The sequence below is a fragment of the Dipodomys merriami genome, unplaced genomic scaffold (genome assembly GCF_024711535.1).
Source record: "Dipodomys merriami isolate MVZ:Mamm:240054 unplaced genomic scaffold, mDipMer1.0.p SCAF_38, whole genome shotgun sequence".
Classification (NCBI taxonomy): Eukaryota; Metazoa; Chordata; class Mammalia; order Rodentia; family Heteromyidae; genus Dipodomys; species Dipodomys merriami.
Genome location: NW_027205381.1, coordinates 5599167 through 5623652, shown reverse-complemented (window position 1 = coordinate 5623652; position 24486 = coordinate 5599167). Strand labels below are relative to the sequence as shown.

At 40.2% G+C, this 24486-nt stretch overlaps 1 protein-coding gene across 1 annotated transcript; it reads right to left on the bottom strand.

Moving 5' to 3' along the window:
- Window positions 1-15581: 15581 nt before the first annotated feature.
- On the bottom strand, window positions 15582-17992 carry LOC138804972 (golgin subfamily A member 2-like). Its single transcript, XM_069989560.1, has 2 exons — window positions 16784-17992; window positions 15582-16736 (listed from the first exon to the last, which is right to left on the bottom strand). Exons 1-2 carry the CDS (start codon window positions 17990-17992, stop codon window positions 15582-15584), a joined length of 2364 nt encoding a protein of 787 aa, XP_069845661.1.
- Between the last annotated feature and the right edge of the window lie 6494 nt (window positions 17993-24486).

Genomic DNA, 24486 nt, shown 5'->3' with positions numbered 1-24486 from the left:
CCCTTCCTCCTCTTCTCTTCCTCCCCCTCTTCCTCCTCTTCTTCATCCTCCTCCTCCTCCTCCTCCCCCTTTCTTCTTCTTGCTTCTTCTTCTACTGCTCTTCCTCCTTTTCTCATCCTCCTTTTCCTTCTCCTACTCCTCCTCTATGGTCCTCTCATTTCTTCTTGTTTATAGTCGTAAGAGTAGTTAAAAGGAAAGATGTCCTCTTATTAAAAATTATCAGTGCACATCACCATATTGTGAGGCCAAAAAGACATAGTGTTTCACATTAGATCTATAGGACTTACTCATCTTCTGAGATTTTAGCTCTATATCCATTGAGCAAAATATCCCCCTCTCTGATCCCTGGCCCGTCACTCTTATGTTTTCTGATTCTGTAAGCTCAACTATTTTAAATACTTTATAGAGGAATTTTGTTCACATTTGTTATGATATACTAAGATGTAGAGAAATTGAAACTCTTCTAAACTCTTAGTGAGAATGTACAATGTACATGCTAATGTACATTCTAATGTACAATGGTACAAGGAGCTAAAGTGAGTAGCAAGGAGCAACCAAAATCCAAAAACTAGACTATACGAAGTAGTTATTCTACTCCGGTATGCATCCAAAAGAAAAGAAACAGATCTTGAAGAGAAATCTAAATTACCATGTTCATTTCAACATTATTTACAATAGGCAAGAAGTATAAACAACCCAGATGTCCCAGGACAGATCAATGGGTGGATAGAATGTTGTAAATAGGAAGCCTGATTCACTCACAGATATGTTGCATGGGTTTTCACTAAACATAGTCAAACACAAAGAAATTTGCAAATTAAAAATGCCTAAGTTCCATGTATGAATTAAGTAAGTCAGTTACTATGGAGAAACTTCTGGTCCCAAGGTATCGTCCATTGTGCTTAAATCCTGGTGTCGGGAATGTGAACGCAGCCATAATATTCACTGTCTAGATGTGAAAATGAAACTTGAAAAACTCAGAGGATAGTGAGGTTGAAAGAGATGGGGGCAAATGATGAAAGAAGTGACATTGATCAAAAGCATTGAACTCATAACCTGACAAGTTGAATTGAAATCCCTCTGTACAAGTACTTAAAGTTAATATAAAAATAAGTAAAATGAATGAACATATACCTCTAAACATTTATTCAAGGAAAACTAAATAAATCATTGAGTCATCTGCTGAGGATTTTCCTGCCACCTTCCCCCAACTTTTTGGTGAAACTGTGCCTTTCACAAAGCAAATGTTGCTGATAAATCAAGGTAAGGGCCGGTGGTTCACGCCTGTAATCCTGGCTGCTCAGGAGGCTAAGATCTGTGGATTCCAGTTCAAAGCTTGGCTGGGCAGCAAATTCTGAGATTCTTAAATCCAATTTACCATATGAAATGTGGAGGTGGAGCTGTGGCTCCAGTGGTAGAGTACTAGCCCTGAGCAAAAAGTTAAAGGACAGTGTCCAGATCCTGAGCTGAAAAAATTCTGTGCCCCAAAACATAGATGGACCTGGAACACATTATTCTATGTGAATCATGCCACAAAAGAACCAACATACAGCTTTTGAAACCTGGAAGAATATTTTAAAGATAAGCATATTCATTTTAAAAAAAACCTACTTTGCTGGTTTCTTTCAGTCTGAAATTTTGGATTCACACAATTTTGAATGGAACATCTCCATGCCCTCCCTCCTTTCCTCCATGCTTCTCTTCTTCTCTTTTCCTTTTGGTGGCAGTGGGTTTGAATTCAGGGCCTCATACTTGCTAGGCAGGTAGTCTACCTCTTGAGCCTGGCTGCCAGTTGCTGTGTCTATTGTTTTCCAAGTAGGGTCTCACCAGGCTTGACAAACAGTGTTCATCTAATTTTCCTTCTTTGTTTTACTGGGATAACAGATGTGTGACACCATACCCAGCCATTGATTGAGATGGGAGTCTTGTGAACTTTTTATTCCAAGAAAAGCCTTGAACTATAATCCCCTATTACCCATCTTCCACGTTGCTGTGATTATAGGCTTGAGCTGTCCTACCCAGCTCTCATGCAGTTTTTATTTTCAGTGTAACATAGTTTGTCTTGTTAGTAGCACATGTAGAACCTACTCAGGACATCTCAGAAGTCCTATGTGGCTAATTCTGATAGTTGTGTTTGTCACACATCTATGTTTCACTTGTGTTTTCTCTTCTGGAAGACACTGTAACTCCTGCAGTGGATGACTTAGTTTACCCATCACCTGCTGAGGTGTTCAGCATGTGTTGCTGAGCAATGATCTGTGGGATATGCCATTGCTGTGTTGAAATGATCTTTCCAAGTAAAGTAGAAAGGAAAGTGAATACATTTCAGTACTCATTGATTCTGTCTTGGTCTCTGTTGGTTTATACCAAATAGATCAAAGAGAAATAGGTAGAATTTCAATGAAATAACAATTCTTACATGTTATAAATTCTGAAGTTAAAATAGTGTAATCAACATCAATGGTGTAGCTCCTGCAGCAAATTTAGCAGTGAGAGGCCTTAGGAGATCTGACTGAACTAAGTCTCAGTAAATCAGCCCCACTTAGGATGATTATTCAAGGGCTGTCAGTTTTACCGCTAATCCACTTGAAAAGAGGAGAAATATAAGTGGCAAAGAATGAATTAAGCCCAGATGCCATAAGACCACATTACAACATATTTTTCTAGATGCAAATAAAAGAAAACTACATCTTAGACTTCAATCTTCTAACTTTCCTCTAGTACCATACAAAGACAGGGTTTTTTAAAATTATTCTGGATCTTGAACTGAGGGCTTGAGCACCATGCCTGAGCCTTTTTGTGCTCAAGGCTAGAACTCTACCACTGGAACCATGGGGCCACTCCCAGCTTTTTCTGAGTACTTCATTGGAGATATGAGTCTTACAGATTTTCCTGTCTGGGGTTTGATCTGTGATCCTTAGATCTCAGGCTCCTGAGTAGCTAGGATTACAGGCATGAGGCACTGGGCAGCCACCCAGCCTCAAAGGCAAGCTTTTGTATAGTGAGAGGTTCATGTGATATCCAGGCTTTCAATGCTCAATAAGTGATAAAGTGAATCAGCTTTATTTAGATAGAATTTTTTCAGGACCTACCCAATACATTTAATATTCAAGTTCTTTGTGACAATATTCTACTTTGTTGTACAGATATATCTTTTCCCAGGTAAAAGATGAGCCAGCATTTGGTAGCGTTCCTAATGGATAAAAGTCACTAGGAAAACTAAGTCAATAGGTGTCTGATGGGTTGTGGTAATTATTGAAATACAGTAGAAGAGTCAAGCAAGTATCCAGGATGTGGGGGAAAATGCTACAAACACAAAGGTAATTTTGTAAAAATGACTTGGAATGACTCAACTTTTAGTTGGTTTGGAACACACAGGTTGAATACATTGAATGGAGAAGGCAGTAAAAAAAGACTATGGTATCACACGGCACTATAGACATTCACTGGTTACTACTACAGTAGCAGAGGACTTGGTGTTCTCAGTATTGTCACCAAACAATAGACATATTCAAAGGTTTACATACATAACCAGGCATTGTATGGTAAATTTCCCTGAATTGCTTATGTCTTCCTATTGTTATTAACCAGGGATTTGAAGGAAAGAACAGTATATCCAAACTAAAGAGCATAGATTTATTTTGCTGGTAAAAACTCATCAAGCATTAGTTACATGACAAGAAAAGACCTTATCTTAAATGGTCTTAATAGAGCAGAACACAAGAGAATTAGTGTTTTGGAGATGGAGAATGTGTCTGATATCTTCTCTCCCACAAAACAGCATTCTTGACCTTCTAGGTCTTATGGCCAAAGAATACATGAGAGCAAATCATAGGTTAAGGATATGATTTATTTTATTAAAGATTGTAGGGAAGAAATCAATAGAAAGGGCCAACCTTTAATATCTATGCCAGTCATATGGGGACCTGAACTCAGAAAGACTCTGCAATTGTTTTAATGGTCTACTGTCACTGTGTTGAAATTCTTGACAATTTTTGAACATGAGACTCAGTATTCCATTTTGCAGTGGATTTCATTAGTGATAAAGCTAGATGTGTCCATATTAAATAAGTCTGACTTACATTTGCAAACTAAATGGAGGTGCTCTAGCCACTACAAAAATGGTCTAATATGCCTCTTTAAGCTTTAGGTTTATTTTGTTTTCCTTGTAGTGGAATGTTGTCATTAATCTCTGCACAATCTTCTTAATCTCCTTTATGACTGTTAGATGTGGACATGAGTTATATTTCAGTCAACATATTTGTTCTAAGCAGTTCTTTTCATGTTTAATTCAGCTCACATATATGTACTACTTTTCTACACAGAAAAAAGTAAAGTATAACACTCAAACAATTAAAATTTTGCTTTTGTGGAAAAAGATATATGAATCAGGGGTAAGAAATGGGTGAGAGTGAAGTGAGGGGTGACATTGTCAAAAAGAAATGTATTCTTTACCTGAATTAGGTAACTGTAAGTTTTCTGTACATCACCATTATAATCCTAAAAAAATAAAAGACATGTACCAGTCAATTCATCCATCCATCCATCCACCAATTTCGTGATTTATCCAACATAACACACATCTACCTAGAATGAAAGAACCTAGGATTCAATGACAAGATGAGTGAGTTGAGTTTCTTAGATCCACAGTGACTCAAAGTATAATTAGCAAGCCTGACTTACAGTAGGAGAACAATAATGCACCACAATAGGAAACTAAACAAGGTTAATAATTTCATTCATATGTAAAGTCAGCTGTCTTCTTAAAAGTCCCTGCTAGTTACCCCATCATTATTCATTGTAGATGGACCCTCTGTGTGACTCCTTTACCTATGACTAAAGATATCTATACAGAATGCAGTAGGTTAGGTCTTAACTGTAGGGAAGTAGCATTTTGCTGAGTCTTGATCCCTTTGCTTGAGTTTTTGACACTGGAAGGCATATGGCAGTTGAGGTAGAAGAAGCATTTGCAAGGGCCTAGAAGCAAGATTTTTGTCTATATTAACCATCCCATAGGAGTCCTGACTTTGGCATATAAACATCTGCCTTGAGAAAGATCTGAAATGATGCATAAACAGTATGTATTTGATGCCATGGTAAACTGTTTGTACACAGCATTGTGGCAGCTTCTATTTCTGATTTGCTTTCACATGTAGAAGAAATTAGATGGTTTAAAACAATCCTACTAGGCACAGCATTTGGTATAATTATCTCTATTAGTTTGGCTGTATGAGTAGAGACTTGAGCCTTCTGAGCTCTCTGATCTTTACAACATGCTCATAGCAGTAAATATTTTACAAGAAAAATACCTGAAAAGTGTTCGCTGTGCAAACCAAGTATTACTTTCTGCTGAACCCTATAACCCTTTAGAATTATGTTACTTTACTTGTGCACTTTCTAAACTTTAATTGTTGTAAACACAATTTCATGTTATAAGAAACATAACCACTTTTCCTACTGTCTCAAACATAGCTAACACACGCACACACACACATACACACACACACAAAGTTCTTGTATACAGTCCCAGAATTCTTAGGTCTTAAGTCACTATTTCTCTACAGTCATTTCTTACTTGAATTTTGTTTCTCCATTTAATTTTCAGCCTCATGTGTGTTTCTGTTTCTGCATAGAGCTGGTCTTTCCTTTGCCTCAAAATCGACTTAATGTGCACTACAGTTTATTCTGCTTTTATATTCCATAAAAAAATAGCTCTATGTAACAGAGTTTTATTACTAGACATGTGGATATCTGAAGCAGTTATACAACAGTATGCCCCCAATCTACAAAGCAGGTGTTAATAGCAGCTGATTCTTTCAAATCCTTTATTGAACCCACCTTCATTCATTTCTCCTGTTTGTCTTTCCATGCTCCTCATCTGCTTCTACATTCTTTTGACTTTCCTTTGTCTTCTTTCATTGCTCTGAACTCTTCTATTCCTAGGAGTATTGGAAATGTCTATGTGATTATGCAAAGACATAAAAGCCCACTCTGGCCACATACATTCAAAGAAAATTTGAGTAGATTAAGAAAAGTTCTGAACAGCTGGGTGCCAGTGGCTCAGGCCTATAATCTTAGCCACTCAAGAGACTGAGATCTGAGGATTGCAATTCAAAGCCAGCCCAGGAAGGAAAGTCCATGAAACTCTTATCTCCAATAAACCACCAGAAAACTAGAAGTAGCGCTATAGCACAAATGCAGCCTGCTAGCCTAGAGCTGAAGAGCTGAGGGACAGCACTCAGGCCCAGAGTTCAAGCCCCAAGACTGACCCCCCAAAAAAGTTCTGAGCCAATCTAAATTATATCCCTACCAAGACCTGATTTAAAATCTTACCCTTTTTAATTTTCCAACATGGTGTGAGTAAAATGGAGGTCAATAGCTTCTTTTCCTGACAGTGGAACTCACACTACTCCTGACTGAGTGAAAAGGATGCTTGGCTGTCTTTTTTGGCCCCTAGCACTCTGGTTGGAGACTATTGATGTGCCTTTGCTAAACTGGAACAGAACTGGCACCAGGGTACCATGCTGCAGGTCCAGGATTTGAATTGTCTGCCAATCTCTAACAGTGAAAGGCAGACATGAGAGTAATATATTAGCACTTAAAAAGCAAGCAGTCAGAAACAACCTTGCATTTGAAGAAATAAGTGCAAGTAACAATTCAGAAATTTCAGAGAGATAGGCAGAGGAATTAAGATTGTTTTGAGAAGAACTGGAAATATAAAATTGATTGGAATATGGTCATTCAAAATGAAAATGAAGGCTATAGATATACCTAAGTTGTACAGAAGATGCTTAGCCTGTACGAGGCCCTGAGTATTTCCCAAGAATAATCAAAAAGAAAAAGGAAAAATAGTAAAATACCTTATGGAAACTTCCATAGCATCTATCAAATAATTTTTGGTGATTTAAACCACAGAGCCACTTGTGGCTTTTTCTGTGATTAATTGCAGATAAGAGTCTCTTGGACTTTCTTGCAAAGGCTGGCTTTGAACCTCGATCCTCAGAGCTTAGTCTCAGGAATAGCTAGTATGATACGCATGAGCCACCAGAATCCAGCTTCTAATTTGTTTTGATATGAGGAAGAAATGATCTGGTTTAAAACAATCCTGCCAGTCACCTCACATTATATTACTCTTCATCTCTGTACTAACCTCACAGCATTATGGCTATGAAGGTAAATGCTCTCTCATGAGATTGTGCCTGCAAGGCAGAAGCTGTATCAAACACATTTCTCTATCCCTGATACTCAGTTTCTATGCATTTCATATGTTCAATAAGTATGTACTGATGGACTAATATATAAATGAATTAATATGTAAATGAACTATATTTACAATAAATCAAAATGGGTTTTCTGTAAAGTAAGTGGAGACATCCAATACATAAGATAGCATCCCAAAGCTTTTCCTATAATTGTTTCAGGAAATGAGTTCTTACTAGTGTTAGACTAAAATTTGATTTCATAGCCTTATCCAACCTGTTTCCAATCCATTACATTAAATGAAAGAGAATTCTTTGGCTCTTATTGCGGGTAAGTCTGGATTAATTCAGAACATTTATGTCTCAGAGAGTAAAAGCACAATAATTATGGTTCTATATGGTGTTTTCATCTCTTAGAAGTAAGAATCTTCTTTTCTTCTATTCCCTGTTTTCTCCATTGCTAATAACGAGCCAGCAGCAAGAAGCAATGGAAAGCACTCTCTGGTTCTGCTAGGACCAAAGAAACTTTGTTCTTGTATTCTATCTAGATTCAGATGTGAAGGGCACTTCTAGAGAGTAGGGAAGTAAGCTCGGTGGTTTCCATCTTTAATTCAGGCCAGACTCAGACTTGAGAAAAACTTCCAGAGTACATACAAATGAGCTCAGGGTTATGGAGCTAATCCCTCCCTCCAAGGAATATTGAAAATATCAAGATAAAGATCCACTTTGACCATGCATAGTAAAGACAGTTGGAGTAGATTAAGAAAAGCTACAAACAAAATTATATCAGGACACTACCAATAGCTTCCTAAGATTTGAGGTTTTCAATTTTCCTATCTGTGAGCATGTAAGCCTTCTGAGTTTCATTCTCTTTCTCTCCCTGTCTTTCTGTCTGTCCCTCCCCCTCCCCCTCTCTCTCTCTCTTTTGGAAGCAATAGAGATTGAATTCAAGACCTTGATCTTGCTGGGCAAGAGGTTCAACTTGCAAAATGTTTGTATGTGATATGAGGTTACTGAACTCAAGGCCTCATACTTGCTAGGCACTCTCCGTGTGAATTATTCTGCCAAACTTTCTTTGTTTCATTTTCTTTTACAATGAAATGAGGATGACAATACTTACTTGATGACGTTGTTGGAGGTAAAGGGTTATGTGACTGACATTGTCAGTTACTCTGTGCTTTAGTACAGATGACGGTTATTATAAGTATTTATTTGATGGATATATTTGATATGGAAATGCAAAGTGTTACACATAAGTATCCTTCATTTCCTTTAGTTTTTAAGTAAATTACAGCTCAGCAGACACATATCTGATAAGATTGACTGAGTTTAATTTATTCATCTGAGACAAAGAGGCAGTCTCCGACATTTCATTCATAAATCATTAGAGAATTCCTAGCTAAATATATTAATTTATCCCGCAAAAGTATATTGATTGCATACTAGATGTCAGACACTGTACTAAGGAGCTTGAATTATACCATTGAGGAACACAATGCTGACGAGACTCATGTTTTAACTTGGAGAAAGAAAGGCAACAAACAGAAACCTAAGTCATCTTCCTTTGCTTTTGAAGGTAGTAGATGTTTGTAGAAAAATAAATTACTGAGTGTGAAAAGATGGATGAGAATGTGGATGGGATTGTAATTTCAAATTTGCAAAATCAAATCAGAAATTAGAGAGAGCATCCTTGAGAAGATTAGATGAGTGCCAAACTTAGAGATTTTGAAGAGAGGGATATTTGGGGTTTGAGTGTCTTAGGTAGATGCTCTATGGCAAGAGGGTACATGGGCAATGCCAAGAAAAGTCAGGTGGTCTATGGAAAGGAGAGAGGACTAAGGGCTTCACACCTGCTGGGTAGAGAAAGAAGGAAAAGAAGAAAGTGGGGGAAGGGATATAGAAGCAAAGAAAGAAATATTAAAGAAATGAGAAGATTACAGACATAATTGAGAAGCAGGTGCCTTTGTAGAGGCTCTAACTTTATTGAGTAAACAGAGTATTAGCAGGAATTAGGAGTCTGTGTTTGTTTGAGTGTGTGTGTGTGTGTGTGTGTGTGTGTGTGTGTGTGTGTGTTGCAGTATTGTGCCTTGAACTCACGGCTTCTCCCTCTTACTTGGCTTTTGTACTCAAGGCTGTTGTTCTACCCCTCACGAGAGACCCCACAGGGAGAGGAGTTTCTACATGGTGAACAAGAACTTCTATAAAAAGCTCTCCAGAAGCTCCTCAATCTTTGTCACCTTGGCTGCAAGGCTCACTTGTGATTCATGGGAAAAGTTCAAGGGAGACTCTCCCTATCATAACTTGAGCAAAATGGAAGCAACATTTTCCCTAAATGGTAAACAGGCATGAATGGTCTAGGGATGTTCTGGGAAAGACTAGAGTGAGTTGGGGTTGTGATAGAAAGCTTTGTGTTGATTCTTAAAATAATCTCTTGGAGGAATTTTTTTGTTTTGGGTCCGGTCGTGGGTCCTGAACACTGGGCCTGGGTACTGTCCCTCAGCTCTTCAGCTCAAGGCTAGCGCTCTACCACTTGAGCCACAGCACCACTTCCGGCTTTTTTCTTTTTGCTTATGTGGTGCTGAGGAATTGAACCCAGGGCCTCATGCATTCAAGGCAAGCGCTCTACCACCAAACCACCTTCCCAGCCCCAATAATCTCTTCTAGGAAAAGTATTCTTTGTTTCTGGTCTCAAGAGTTTCAGCCATGTTGCTCTCCAAGTATTGTGCTCCCTAGAGTGCTGCAAATGGAAGTGGAAGGCTTTTCTAGGGGAAAGTGCTCATAGAAATGATAGTTCTTGCCCATATCAGTTGTCAGCCTACAATTCTTGGGTGTGAGTTTGGTGCATGACCAGGCTTCCCTTTCTGGAAAGAATCTTTGACTTGTTTTAGTCATTTCCTTATGTCATCATCAGCCAATAGTATAGACTTAGATGAAAGGCTTGGCTTGTACTAGGAAAGATTTGGGACAAGTGGAGGGGCAGCAAATGCTGCACAGGCTCCTTCAGTTCCTAAAAAATTCCCTAGAAACCGACTTCTAAACATGCAATCCCAAACTGTAAACTTGGTTTGTAAGCCTGAGTCTGTCCTGAGACAACACAGCAGCTCTTTGCTTTCCTCAATTGGAAGTAATGACTTGTCCCAAAAAGCACTTTGACAGTATCCATGAGAACAGTGCCTCATCCATAAATTGAGGAAGCATGAACAGGAAAGGTTTAAAATCCCGTTAGGTATATAAATCCCACAGTATATAAGTCAGTCTCACATAATGACAACAAAAATATCTGAATACTTATGAAGAGAATGTTTATTTTAGCTCACGGTTCTGAAGAATGGGATTGCGTTTCTACAATCCCTATCACTACTATTCCCCAGGAACCTAAGGATTTTCGAAAACACTCACCTGGTGAAGGTCCACAGCATCTCTGCTAGACAATTTTCTGGGGCCTGAGCCCTTAACAGAACTTTGTGGGCTATTACATATATGTGAACTGTAACTGAAACACCCACCTATAAATCTATAAGCATACACAAACTGTATCGATACCTATGTGCATATCTGTGCACATATCTGAAGTACATGTGGTACTAATTGATGATGGAAAACACTCACTTTTTTTTTCAAGCAGGAAAAGAAGTTTATTTACTGAATTGCTGCCCCCACCATGCATGGTGGACAGGCATGACTGAAAAGGAAAGGCGGTAGGGTAACCCATCCCTGGGGCAGGACTTAATTAGGCCATGGACAGCAAGAGGTATGGCCAGGTGGGGGAAAGGTGTGGCCACACTGGATCTGGTGTGGCCTCAGGCAGGACAGATTGGAGGCATGTGACCAGAGGTGGTCCAGGATGTGACCTAGCAGGAGGGGAAGGTGACTGCTTCCAGGTCTGCCAGTTACCTAGGTAAGAGATACTGGGCCACATTCACTTCTTTTAGCTTTTCTGGGTCTTTATAGTTTTTCAGTCAATGCAGCCAGGCAGGGAACGTTACATATTTGACTATTGAGATGAGCATATATTATGCAATTTGGTTTTCCTTTCTTCTTGATTTGATCTATGACCATTTCTCATACAAATAAGAGAGAATTGTATACTGTCAAATTGTAAATGAGATTAATTGTAGACAGAAAAGGGTTTACTTGTTAGATCCTTATCAGGTTTTACAACAGGAACAAACATTACCTTATTTTGTTCATTAGCTGAGATATCAGCTTGTTCTATTCAGGAGATTTATTGTTTTTAGATTAAGAAATCATTTTGCAGCTTGTTATTAAACCCAATATTTCTGCAGTTTGTGATTAGAAAGGGTCGTATTTTCTTGTCCTCACACCCACACCATTCTGCACTTGATACAATTAGAACAGTAAACCTGCATTTTTCGCTTCCTAAGAATTCAGAACCAGACTTCAAAGGTGAAGAACATTTTGTTCAACTTGAGGTAGAGAGATATGGTGTGATGAGCAGAATTCACAAATAAGTACTGGTGTCATTGATCCAAGCAATGTACAAATTGGTCACACTTCTTTCTCAAGAAGCCAAGTTGCTCTCTAGTCGGGTGGGATCTTAATGTCTTAGGTGAATTATTATGTACATATCCTGCATTATGTGTCTCTGTATTTCTCTTGGTTACCTTCATTTGAAAGAAGGAACTAAATGAATGATTGAATAAACCAAGGGGGTTAAACTCGTATATATTAGTAAATGTAGAACGTCTCTCCCATAGGGCTATAGATATTTGGGACAGGAAGTGTTCTGTTTAGGTAGTGGAGAGGCAAGAGTGGAAGCTTGTATTGTAGCAATGGCCACTAGCCAATACATGCCAATATTGATAAGTACATGGAGATAGGCACTGTCTTCCTGAGGAGCTGATGAGATGGATAAGAGACTAGGATAAAACTAAGAAGAAATGAGTCAGAGAATCAACTTTTTAATTAACCATATAAACTGGGAGAAATTAGAGTTCTTTACCATATGTGAAATAGGCTATATGATATGAAAAGTTACAATGCAAACGTTATTAAAAATTTTACTTTCCAAGATAAGTGGATGTAAAAAAATATATATATATATGTGTGTATCAAATTGTACAAAAGTATACCATTATCTAGTTCATTATGCTTTTTTTAAACTATCCTACTTAAGTTAAACCTAGATCTCAGATGGGGAACCTCGGAAGGGGGATTAAAAGGCATAAAGTTTTAGACGCAAAGTAATTAAGTTTTGGGAATCTCTTTCTTTTTTTTTTAATTTAATTTTATTTTATTTGTGAACATACTGTACAGAGGGGTTACAATTACATGGGCAGGATAATGCGTACATTTCTTACCAAGCATTGCAGCCTCCTCCTTTGTTTACCCTTCACATCCCTTCCCAGCCTCCACCTTCCCCCCAATCCCAATTCTTCTCCTTCTCCCCCCTTCTCCCTACGCCCCCTTGCACCGAGGTTGTAAAGCTCATTTTCAACATGACAACTTGTACTTCTCATAATTGCAATAGGTCCACCTGTATCCTTAAACAACTGGTTTTTCCCCATCTCCTCCACAAGTTATACTGACATCAAATATAGTGAAAGCAGGGGTTATACTGTGGGGGAGGGACATACAAAGCAACAAAGAGATAATCTTATAAATGCGTTAGAAACACATGCATGAAAGAAACGAAAAAATTGAAATACATATCTATGGGTTCATTTTCCTGACATCACATTATCTGACCTTTTCTGCTTGACTCATACATATACTAGATATTGCAAATAAGGGAAACCATGGGACCTATGTTTCTTTGGGCCTGGCTTACTTCACTTAAATATAATTTTTTCCAAGTTTTTCCATTTCCGAACAAATGTGGCAATGTCATTCATTCTGATGGAGGCATAGAATTCCATTGTGTATTTATACCACATTTTCTTGATCCATTCATCTACTGAGGGGCATCTGGGTTGGTTCCATATCTTAGCTATGGTAAATAATGCTGCAATAAACATAGTTGTGCTGGTAGCTTTAGTGTGGTCTTGTTTGTAAACATTTGGGTAAATGCCCAAAAGTGTGATTACTGGGTCATAGGGGAGTTCTATGTGAAGTCTTGTGAGGAACCTCTATACTGCTTTCCAAAGTGGTTGAACAAGTTTACATTCCCACCAACAATGAAGTAAGGTTCCTTTCTGTCCACATCCCCTCCAGCATCTGTTGTTGTTAGAGTTCTTGATTTTTGCCATTCTAACTGGAGTGAGGTACCTAGTGAGTGAGTACCAAGTACATCTCATTGTTGTAATGTGTCAACCTGTATCCGTATTTAAACCATTTGCTTTTTCCAAGGTAAAAGGTATCTATGTGTGCTGTATTTAGGATTGAATTTAGCCCGCTATGGATTGTGGATAGCATTGCATCCATTTGACACACAGTCTAACCTATTTTGTTTAGTTCTTTTTTAAATATGTCTCAAATCTGTCCAGAAAGGAACCATATGGCTGGGAAATACGAAGCTGACTCATTTGTTGAGATAGGGTCTTGTTTTGCCAAGGCTGGCTTTGACCACAATTCAATGAATATCTTTATCCTGCCAAGATAGTATTATAGACACGGGCATCTGTACATGGCTACTTAGCTTGTTTTTGCAAAAGACATAAATTTAAAAGGAGAAAACTCTAAATCCCAACATATAGTGCATTAAAATTGTGGGGAAAAAAAAACAATTTAGCTTCAAAAAGTTTGATATAAAATTGACCATAAGCAGTTATCTGAGAATGTACTATTCTGTTTTACTATGCAAATGAGCATTGTGAATGATAGTCAAAGAAAACCAGATCAGTCAAGTTTGTGAAAATTTTAGCGGTTTTTTTTATTATTATTGTGAGAATACCATACAGAGGAGTTACAATTACCTGGGTAAGATAAGGAGTACATTTCTTATCAAGCATTCTTATCAAGCCTTTTCTTTGTTTCCCTTTCCCATACTATCCCTTTCCCTGCACCCGATCTTCCCCTCCACCAAAGTCATGAAGTTCATTTTTCAACATGACTTGTACATCTCATTGTTGCAGTGGGTCCACCTGCATCCCTAGTTAAATGATTGTTTTTTCCCTTCCCCTCCACAAATTACACCACTATCAAATACAGTGAAAGCATGGGTTATATCGTGCGGGAGGGACATACAAAACAACATAGAAATCATCTTGTAAATAAGTAGAAACAATTGCACCAAAGGAGAAAAAAAGAAAAACATTTGAATACTAGAGGAGCAAATGGTTATAGATGAACTTGGGCTTCTTGACCCTTTGAATTTGTTTAGTATGTTTTAATATAGGATGGTACGAGCTCATAGAGTTACACTACATTGCATGACAAAGTCATTAGCAGTTTTCAAAGTGTGCTGGATTAAAACAAAAGAAAAAGAAAAAAGGTTGTAATAAAGCTGAAATTTTTGGGCCCCACAATTTCAGCTTTATTACAACCTTTGTTCTTTTTTTGGTTACAATTGTTTCCTGAAATCAGCAGCTAAACTGTGGCCTTTATGTTACAAGCAGTAAAATTTCACACTATTAGTTAAAATCCAGCACACTTTGAAAACTGCTAATGACTCTGTCATGGAATATAGTGTAACTCTATGAGCTTAAAACATATTAAACAAATTCAAACGGTCAAAAAGCCCAAGCTCATCTGTATTTGCTCCTCTAATAACCCTTTTCTGTGTCCTTCGTATGTCAAGTGATTTCTCTCGTGTTCTATATTGCATATCCCATCCACTTCCTCTGTGTAGGTCCTTCATTTGCTTCTCCATTTTCACTGGATCTGAATGAATGCTACCTGGTGTGGTGCCCTGAGATGCCCTGAGAATAGGATGGAGCCGCAGGAGGGTGGCCTGCTCTGCCAACTGATCCTGGTGTAAAAAGAAGATAGGAGCTGATCTGGGCAAGTTCCCAGCATCATTGTCATCCCGATCAAAAGAAATTCAGTCCCACAATATAAGTGCCCTCTTGAATGCAGGACTGTCCTGCCCAATGAAACTCTCACCCTGCAAGTGAGCCCATCAATCTGTGCAAAGGCCAAGACAAAATGTGGCCTACACCTTCTTATCCAGAGTGTCTGATTTGGAGAAAGGTCCCCAGCACCTCTGGAGAGGCAGTGTGTTCACTGCATGACCCCAGCTCTTCCCGTTGAGCAGGAGTCCATCAAGTCTGTCTCCGTTTTGCCAAGATGGCACAGGGTCTGTTAGTGTTACACCAGGGGTCAGACCTTCCAAGGATAATGCAGAAAGGGAAAGTGGGAAGGAATGATAGGAAGAGGGGGCAGGGCTGGAGTGAAGGGTCAGGGTTGGAGAGAACGGGGGTGACAGAATATGGGGAACGGCAGAATGTTGGCACCGTTCCTGTGGCTTGAGCAAGGATGCTCTTAGATGATGAAGATGTCTAGCGGGTCATCCTTAGCAGGCCGGTAGTGAAAAGGGATGAACTGGCTGCCCAGGCCTGCTGCTGCTTCCTCCTCCTTCCTCATTTGTTCAAAGTCAGGCAGCACTGGTACTATGCGCTGCACACTGGGGTTCTCCAGGAGTGAAGCCTCCCGTGTCCCTCCTGCTGCGGTGTCCTCATCTTCATTGATGTCTATATCTTCGAAATCGTCAGCACAGGCTGAGGCAGCTTCTTGGGGGCCTGTGGGGCCTGAGGTGGGTTTGCCATGTGGGCTCTGAGAGGCTGCCTGAGATTTTCCCAGCTCCAGTTGCAACAGTAGTTCCTGCAGCTCCAGAACCAACTGTTGTGTGTCCCGGTCGAGCTGGGCGATGTATTGTTCCTTCTCCCGCTGTTGCTTCTCCAGCGCCTTCAGATGTCTGCCATAGAAAGCAGCATCGTCTGGGATGCTGTCCACCTCTCCTCTGAGCTGCATGAAGAGGAGTTCAAGGTCTTCCACTTGCTCTTTTATGAATGTTTTGACACGAAGGTCTTCCTTGAAAAACCTTGCAAGGTTTTCTATCTTCTGCATGATACCCTGTATTTCCTGAGAAATAGAGTCCCCCCCACTGTGTGTGGCTATGGCCTCCTGCTCAGGCCTGGTGTGGTTCAGGGCTGCGAGTTGAGCCAGGCATTGGCAGCGCAATTTCTGCTGCCTCAGTTGGTGCCCCAGCCGGGCCCTCTCTGCTTCAGCTGAGGTTTGAGCCTGAGCGAAAAAAGCAATGATGTCTTCTCTGCTCTCAACATTGTCAGGGATGGTGAGGGTGAGCCTGGCGGCCTCATCATCCTTTGTCTCTTCTATTTCACTTTCTGCAGGGAGAGCCAGGAGACTCACCTGAGCCTGCAGCTGCTGGTTCTGCTGCATGGTAGCTGTGAGCTGCTCCTGGGTCTGCTGCAAATTCTTGTTGACTGACTGGATTTCCCTCCTGCCCTGCAGCACCTCCTGCTGCAGCTGCTCCAGCTGCTTGGCCAGTTGTTTCTTCCTGCCTGCAAGGTGCTGGTCAGCTGGGTGTTGTGACTGCTGAGCTTTCCCAAGCCATCTTGCAGTTGGGCCAGCTGGTTCCTGAGGTGCTGGTTCTCTCCCAGAGCATCTCTTATGGTGCTTTGATTGTGGGTCAGGGTCTCTAATAATTGATCCAGGCGAGCTACTGCCTGCTCATTGCACATCTTGGAGGCCAGCTCTAGGGCCAGCAGCTGCTCTTCCTGCTGGAGTTTTTGTTGACTTAAGGTCTTATTGAGGTCCAGCTGTGCTTGAAGCTGTCTGGCCATGTTCTCCAGCTCCTCCTTCAGTGACCCTACTTGGGTCTCCAGTTGTGCTTTGTCTTTAATGGCCTGTGGCAAATCCCGAGGATTGACTTGGTGTGCCAAAGGGCCAGAACACTTTAAAGGGAGTATGGTTGATGTTGCTAGCTCCTTTTGGAGCTCCTCCATTCCGTGTTCTCTGGTTGCTTGAAGACGTTCTTCCAATGTGGAGTTGTACTCCTGTAGTTCTCTGATGGTCTTGTTGGTTTTTCTCAGTTCCTCTTGGAGGCTGTCTGTCTGCCTCCTGAGCTCCCTAGAGTGCTCCTTTTCCTCCTCCTGCTGAGTGGTCATGGAAGAAAGGACAGCCTCCAGCTCTGCCACTCGCATTTGGGAAGACTGCAGGCTGTTGGTTAGACTCTGCATCTCCCATGATTTATCAGCGACTACCTGCTGCAGCTGGGCCAGGTCTGTGTGCAAATGGTTCTTTTCTGCTTCTAGAATTCGAATGGTTTGCTGATGGATCTGCAGGTGTTTTCTTAGCTCGTTGTTTTCTTGCAATAAGTTTTGCTGGTTGGCTTTTTCTTGGTGTAATTGATTCAGACTTTCTCTGTTTTGTTTGTCCAATAGCTTCACCTTCTTGGTGAGTTGTAAGTTGGATTTACAGCAGGTATCCAGGGCTTCTACCAGCCCTTCGTATAGCTCTTCCAGATCCTCCACCATTTCAGAACATGGGAGATTCTCCCTGTCATCCTGGAGTGTGGTGTCAGACACAAAGCTCATAAGCTTTTCAGACAGTTGTTTCAGGTTCTCGAGTCTGGCCGTACTGTTCAGGCCGAGGTCAGCATCATGGTCTTCAACTGATGCTGTGTTGATTGTAACAGGATGAGGGGAAGGGACACCGGGTGGGAATGGAGATTGATCTGCCATTACAGGAGCATTGTGGTCTTGGAGGGCCTCTTCAGGTGGCTTATCCACAGGATTGGTCTCAGATGCTCTGTGGTTTTGAGGCTGTATGTCGTTGGCTCCTGCAGGACCCGTGAGGCTGTTTCTCTCACGATATTGTCCAAGTTGTTTCCTGGCGGCAGCTAATTGTTCTTGTCTCTGGTTTTCAGACATGGCAGGGGTGGGAAGGGAAGGTGTGGGGGGGGCAATTAACAAGGATTCAAACAAATACACTTACTGATCAGTCACCAAGCACTACCACCTCCAATAACTCCTAGCTGTGGTGTGAACCAGAGGGAGAATTCCAGGGCAGTGCTAGGCAGCATAGAATGTGGGTATGGCCCAGTCTCTCATCCCATTGGTCAGTGAGAACAAGGCCAGGAGGAACTGCTGGAGTCCCAGTGTAGGTTGTGGGCAACACTTGCCCCAACCTTGCTCACTTGTGGGGGATGGGGACATATTTTGTGACTATTGCTGCAGCTTTGCTTGACAGAATTAAAAATACCTAGTGGTTCTAAGCAGCTGCTCTGTAGATGGTGTCTTTGTCTTCTGTTCTACTGATCCCCTCCCATTGTCCTATATATCCTTCTGCTCAGAGTTGAGGAGTTGGTGGAGGAATTGGCAGTAGGGGACCCTTCACCATGTAGAGATCTTTTTCTGATGGCGCACAGCCCTGCCTTGTATTTTCACTTCATACAAATCACTGAGAGTGCCTCCTGTCATCTAACTCCATGGAGTCCTTTTCTCCTAATTTCCTCTCTCCACTTCCTCCGAGGTTCCTCATCCAGGTGGCCCATCTAGAGTCTTCCAGCCTCTGGGCTCCAATTGAATCTGAGGAGAGTTGACCTAACCATGCTTCCCCGGGGAACACAGGGGCATGTCTCAGGGCAGCAATGCAGCTTTACCTTCAATGTGTAATTCTCCATCATAGAAATTCACAGAAATATCGTTACCTTAGCAGTCCTATGAGATTGCTCTCCAGCTGGTGTTCCTTTTCCTCCAGTGACAGTGGTCCCTCTCTCTGTCCTAGGAGCCTTTCCAGGCTGAGTGTGTGAGTGAGGAAGGTACAGCAGGGTACAGTCTGTCATTTTACACTCCCTCTCCTGACACCTCACAACTCTGCTCTGTAAGTTAGTCTATTAGAAACCAACTGCAAGGTACCTCTCTTCTAACTCTATGCAGTTCTTCTTCCAAAATGTCTGGGCTCCACTTCCTCCAGAGGCCCTGATGCTGTTTGCTTATCTATGGTCTACTGTCCTGGCTAGATTTGGTCTAGTCTCTGGACTCCTACTTTGTGCTGCTTGTCTTCTGCCAGCCCAGATGCTGATGTCATTTCTGCATCCTCAGGGTTCCCTGAGTTTCTTAGTCCTGCTCTAGATCCACTTAACCTTTCTCCACAGAAACGTCTCCAGATGGAACCAAATTTGCCCTTGGACCTTCTCAAGTAGGCCCTGAGAGGAGACTCCTGCTAGTACAGCTTCTTTCCAGGCTTTGCCTTTTTTTAGGGATTTTAGGGAAAAAACCTCTAAACAAGGTTAACTGGACCTTGGCTCCAACCAGCCCAGTTCTTGGAATGGAAACAATGCCTCTAGGTCCCCCTCCCCTTAACAACTTAACCCACCTTCATTGTTCTGTTAAGGACTGACAGATTAAACAGATAGCCAGTAATCTGGCTCTTGCTGGCAACATCAGGAGTTTAGCATAAACTCTGCCTTTTTCCTCTGCTTACTTTAAACTCCACTAAACTCCTTTGTGTATGCTTACCTTAAGCTCCCCCTTACCTTTGAATTCGTGAGTCATTTAAACCAAAAGTGATAGGCTGGTTTAAACAGCCATTATGTGACAAAGTGTAACCTCATTGGCCACCTGCGTGTGGTCTGGTATGACTGTGCAATCTTTTGGGTGTGTGACAATCTCATTGGTGGTCTATGTGACCAGGCTTCACCTTGTGATTTTTGCCTTTAAAAACCTAAGCACGTGAGCCACTGGAGGTCCAGTATCAGCTCCCCAGCCTGTGCTGCGGCCCTGGCCTGTCAGTGTAGGAACCTTCTCAATAAAGTTGCTTCTTTAATAACAACTTTGTTGCGGTGGGCTCTGTCCCTCCCGACAACTAGGTGGGCTTGCTGCCTGAGTAGGGGTCTTCCTACTACACTTCGAAAGCATGTTCTTTTAGGCTGTGCCCAACCACTGTCCATCCCACCTACCTCCACCCTCTTCAAAGCATAACCAATTCTGAGAAACTCCAGGTCATCATTTTTAAGCCTGGATCTCTCCTGGCCCTTCTTCCTGCCATCCAGTCTTCAAAGTGTTGTCTTGGCCTCCAGCTCTTGCTTTCTCTGTGCTTTCCAGCTGCATATTGCCCAGTCATTTGTCTGTTATTTGATTTGGATGTTTTCCATCTTTCTTTTGGTTAGTGTGACTAGGGATTTCTTCAACTTTTCTCTTTTAGAAGAACTCAGGTTCTGTTTAGTTGATTCTTTTAAAAAAATTCACCTCTTTATTCTTTCTTTCCACTTGTTAACTATGAGTATGGTTTTTTAATTAAATGCTGACTTGGATTGTTTTCTTTGTTTTAGCAACTATTATGCCTCTAAAGTCAATTTTCTTGTCCTTGTTCCTTCCTTTCTTTGTTGTTTCCTTCCTTCTTTCTTTCATCCTTCCTCACTTCCTTTCTTTCCTTCTTGTATTTCTTAAAATTATTTTGTTTATGTTTTTGTATATGTATTTTTATGTGGGGTGGTACTGTGGCTTGAATTTGGAGCCAGGCCATGAGCATAGCTTTTTTCACTCATGTCTGCTGTGCTGCCAAATGAGGCATTCCCACAAAATTCCTCTTGCTGTTTAATTGCAGATAAAGTCTTGTGAACTTTTTGGCTTGTGCTGGCTTTATTACGTTACCATTCAAAAATGGTAGTATCTTGCATTATGAGTCTGAATGACTGTTGCTTAGTTTGTCTTTTTCTTATTTCTCAACATCAAAATCATATACTTTGATGTACCATTGGCTGTTTACAACCTTGTCTTTATTGGGTATTTGTTTAATACAAATAAGCATATGCCTATTCTGTAATAGTAAGTGCTGCTTTTTAGACACTCAACAGTCTTTTGACTTTTGTGAAATTTGCCATTCCTTTTTATTTTCCATAGTCATTCTAGTGTAAAATAAAACATCAGAAATATGGTGGCATATCTCACTACATTTTGCTACGCCTTATTTTGATCTCGTTGTATTCTTTTCTCACTTTCTTACTATGTACTTATTTCTGTTTACCCCTCCAAAGGAATGCTTTTTGAGCTTCCACTTATCAATTAGGTCAAATTTTGTTTCAATTTTAGTGGGTAAGTATATTAGATTCAAAACTGTGACAGTATAACTGTATTGAAAATTATTGATGTGTTCTTCCAAAACCTCTGTGGAAACTAAAATATTTCTGAACGGCTTTATTTCTTTGTGAATAGTATTCCATTTATTCAGATGAGAAATGAGAGTAAAATGTGGCATTTCATACCCTAGACCCAAACTTCAGGAATCCCAGTTCTCAGGCAAACCCTGAGACATGGTGAGGCAAACCCTGAGACATGGTGAGGTGTAAAGAAAGACTACTAGGCAGCCACAGAACAGAGCACTTCAGTATATTTTTTGGCCACTTTTGGATGTATAGACATTTGCTTTGCATTAAATAGGAAGAATTAGGGAGAGGACAGCCTGCATGTTTCAAAGAGTCAGAAATCCCTATAACCGGAATGGGAAGGTGGCTCAGTGGTAGAGCTCTTGCCTTGCATGCATGAGGCCCTGGGTTCGATTCCTCAGCACCACATAAGCAAAAAGAAAAAAGCCGGACGTGGCGCTGTGGCTCAAGTGGTAGAGCGATAGCCTTGAGCTGAAGAGCTGAGGGACAGTGCTCAGGCCCAGAGTTCAGGCCTCACGACCGGACCCCAAAAAAAAAAAAAAATCCTTATAACCAGCTAGTCTTCCATAAAGAACTAAAAAACATAGAATTGAAGAAAGGCGACATCTTTCATAAATAGTGTTGGGAAAATTGCTTAAACACTTGAAGCAAACCAAAGCTAGATCCTTATATATCACTCTGCACCAGAGTCATCTCCAAATGGATTAAAGATCTTGAAATAAAAGCAGACACCTTGAAAACATTACAGGAATCAGTAGGCACATTAATTTTATTCTCACTCTTAAAGGAAACCATAGAATAATTTTCAGTTCAATTTTATTGTCAAGGTGATATACAAAAGGTTCATAGTTACATATATAAGGTCAGGAGTGCATTTCTTGTCAAATATTGTAACTCCCTCCCTCGTTTTTTCCCCCACTATAGAGTATTTTGGCCCAGTAAGAAAATAGCTGTAAAAAATTTCATCCAAATTTGTCAGCACTGACAAAAGTGAAAACCTCAGTCTCTTACAAATTAGGGAAACAGTGCCAAAGATCTGCAATAGTCCTTTTCCTAATGTACACGTGCCTTTCAAGGTTATATTTCCTTTGTTTGGTTCAGACAAATAGATGTAGGGGAGACTTTACAAAGCATGATTGTACAAATGGTGTACTTTGTTCCAACTGCATAGCCATGATTACTAACAGCAGAAATTTCCAGTTTGTTTGGCCTTTTTTGTATGTGAAAACCAGACCTAATGTGGAAAGGGAGAATTAGCCGATTGTTTTACATGAACTCGGCTTAGATCTCTTAATTCTGCAAAGATGTACACATTTAGATAATGTACAAACACAAAGTGCTAATAGTCACAGACATAGTTGACACTGACTGTGGTCCACTTACTTAAGATAGATGGTTGCATCTTAATATTGCTAAAAACATTATAGATTAGTTCATACTGAGGCATGCACGACCTCAAGAAAATGCAGGAATTTAAATTACTGGGCTCAAGTACATTGGTCAATTGTGTCTAGAAATGGAGAGAGCAGGTGTAGTTCTGTCTAATTTGGTTCTTTCAGACATTTTCTAAAGGCTCCATTTGGTGACAAACAAGAATGCATCTCCAATAGGACTCTTGGTGGTTTCAGACTTTGACCCTCCATCAAGTGAATCCTTAGTCACATGGGCATAGGGACACCCTGTCACAGCAAAACAACTGAATTAACTCAGAGTACTCTTTTAGGAAAATCTTCCTTTTTCCTGTTTTGTTTTCCCTTTCTCTAATAGATTAGTCAAATAGAATTCATTCATGAGGGCAGGAGAGGCTTAAGGTTTTTCATGGTTGAATTACAACAGAAATCTCCAACCAATACCTTCATTTCCCTTTACCATACCTCCCTTACTTGCTAATTGTCAGCACAATGTCTTGTTTAGAGCTCTCACTTTCAATTTATATATTTATTTTTCAATATCCATTGTATTGTAAAGGTAATATAAAGAGGGGTTTCAGTATCATAACTTAGGAAATGAGCACATTATTTTTTAAACAGTGTTACCCTCTCCCAGCACTCCTCCCCCCAGGTTGTAAAGTTCCTTTCCAACATAGTGTCTTGTGAGTATCAGGGTTGCATTGGTTCACCCTTTTTCTTACCTTTTCTGTGATTCCCTTTCCATTCCCCAAATCTGATAAACTTATAAACAAGACAAAGGGTACAGAAATAAATAAAACAGTGCCAACATGGAATATACCAAGGGAGAAAAAAGGGAAGAAAAAAGGAAAATCTGCAGCCAGTACAAGAAAACCACTTGTTTCCATTTCTTGGAGTTCATCAGCATCATTTTATATGGTCATATGCACATAGCTATTTAAGCCATTGTAATCCACTCCTAAGAATTCCCTCTTTTGTTCTTAGTGTGGGAATGCTTCAAGTGCTGTTTTAGTCATGCTCAAGTGTAATTATTTATCTTTTACTATCCATTGGATTAACTTGGAGATTTATAGACATGTTCTAGTTATTACAGATGAGAGAAACCATCAGCCTAAAATCTAGCTTACTTCACTGAATATAATAATGTCCAAGTCTTTAAATGAACTGTAATGCTAGTAAAGGTTCTGAACAAGGCATCCCAATTTCACTGTCACACAGTTGGCAAAAGCCCAAGTAGTTCAGCTGAATGCAAACAAGTTCAGCAGGTCACAAATGGGTTCAGATGTTAGGGAAAAGGAAAGGAAAGATCCTATTGCACTAATTAGGGAGATCTCACTTCAAGTCTTGTATAAATACATTATAATTCATGATCACATTTCATTGTTTTGTATTGTCTACTTTGGGCTAGTAGAATGAGATGCAACATGAATAATTTTGCATATGTAATAATGCCAAAGATTTTCTGCAGATTGTACTAAGAGTTGTAGTGTCTACAGTGACATTACTTTTGAAAAGTGGTCCATCCATTTATTCTGTGAGCAGCTATGTATAAGTAATCCATATTATTCTTCAATTCATGACTTTTAGATAAATAACAATATATAATAATATTAACTTTTAATGTGTCATCAAGAAGGCTTTCCTTCTTGTTGTGTCTTTCCTTTTGGATGAGGAGACTTTTGTCATACTAATTCCACATAAATTATAAAATATTTTATACTGATACAGGTTAGTTTTTATATTTCAGTCCTTAAATTGTCATACATTTGTGTCATTGCAATGAAATATAATGGAGTAGAGTACTGTTTCTTTTTAAATGTGCACACCTATTTTATTTTTTAAGGGTTCT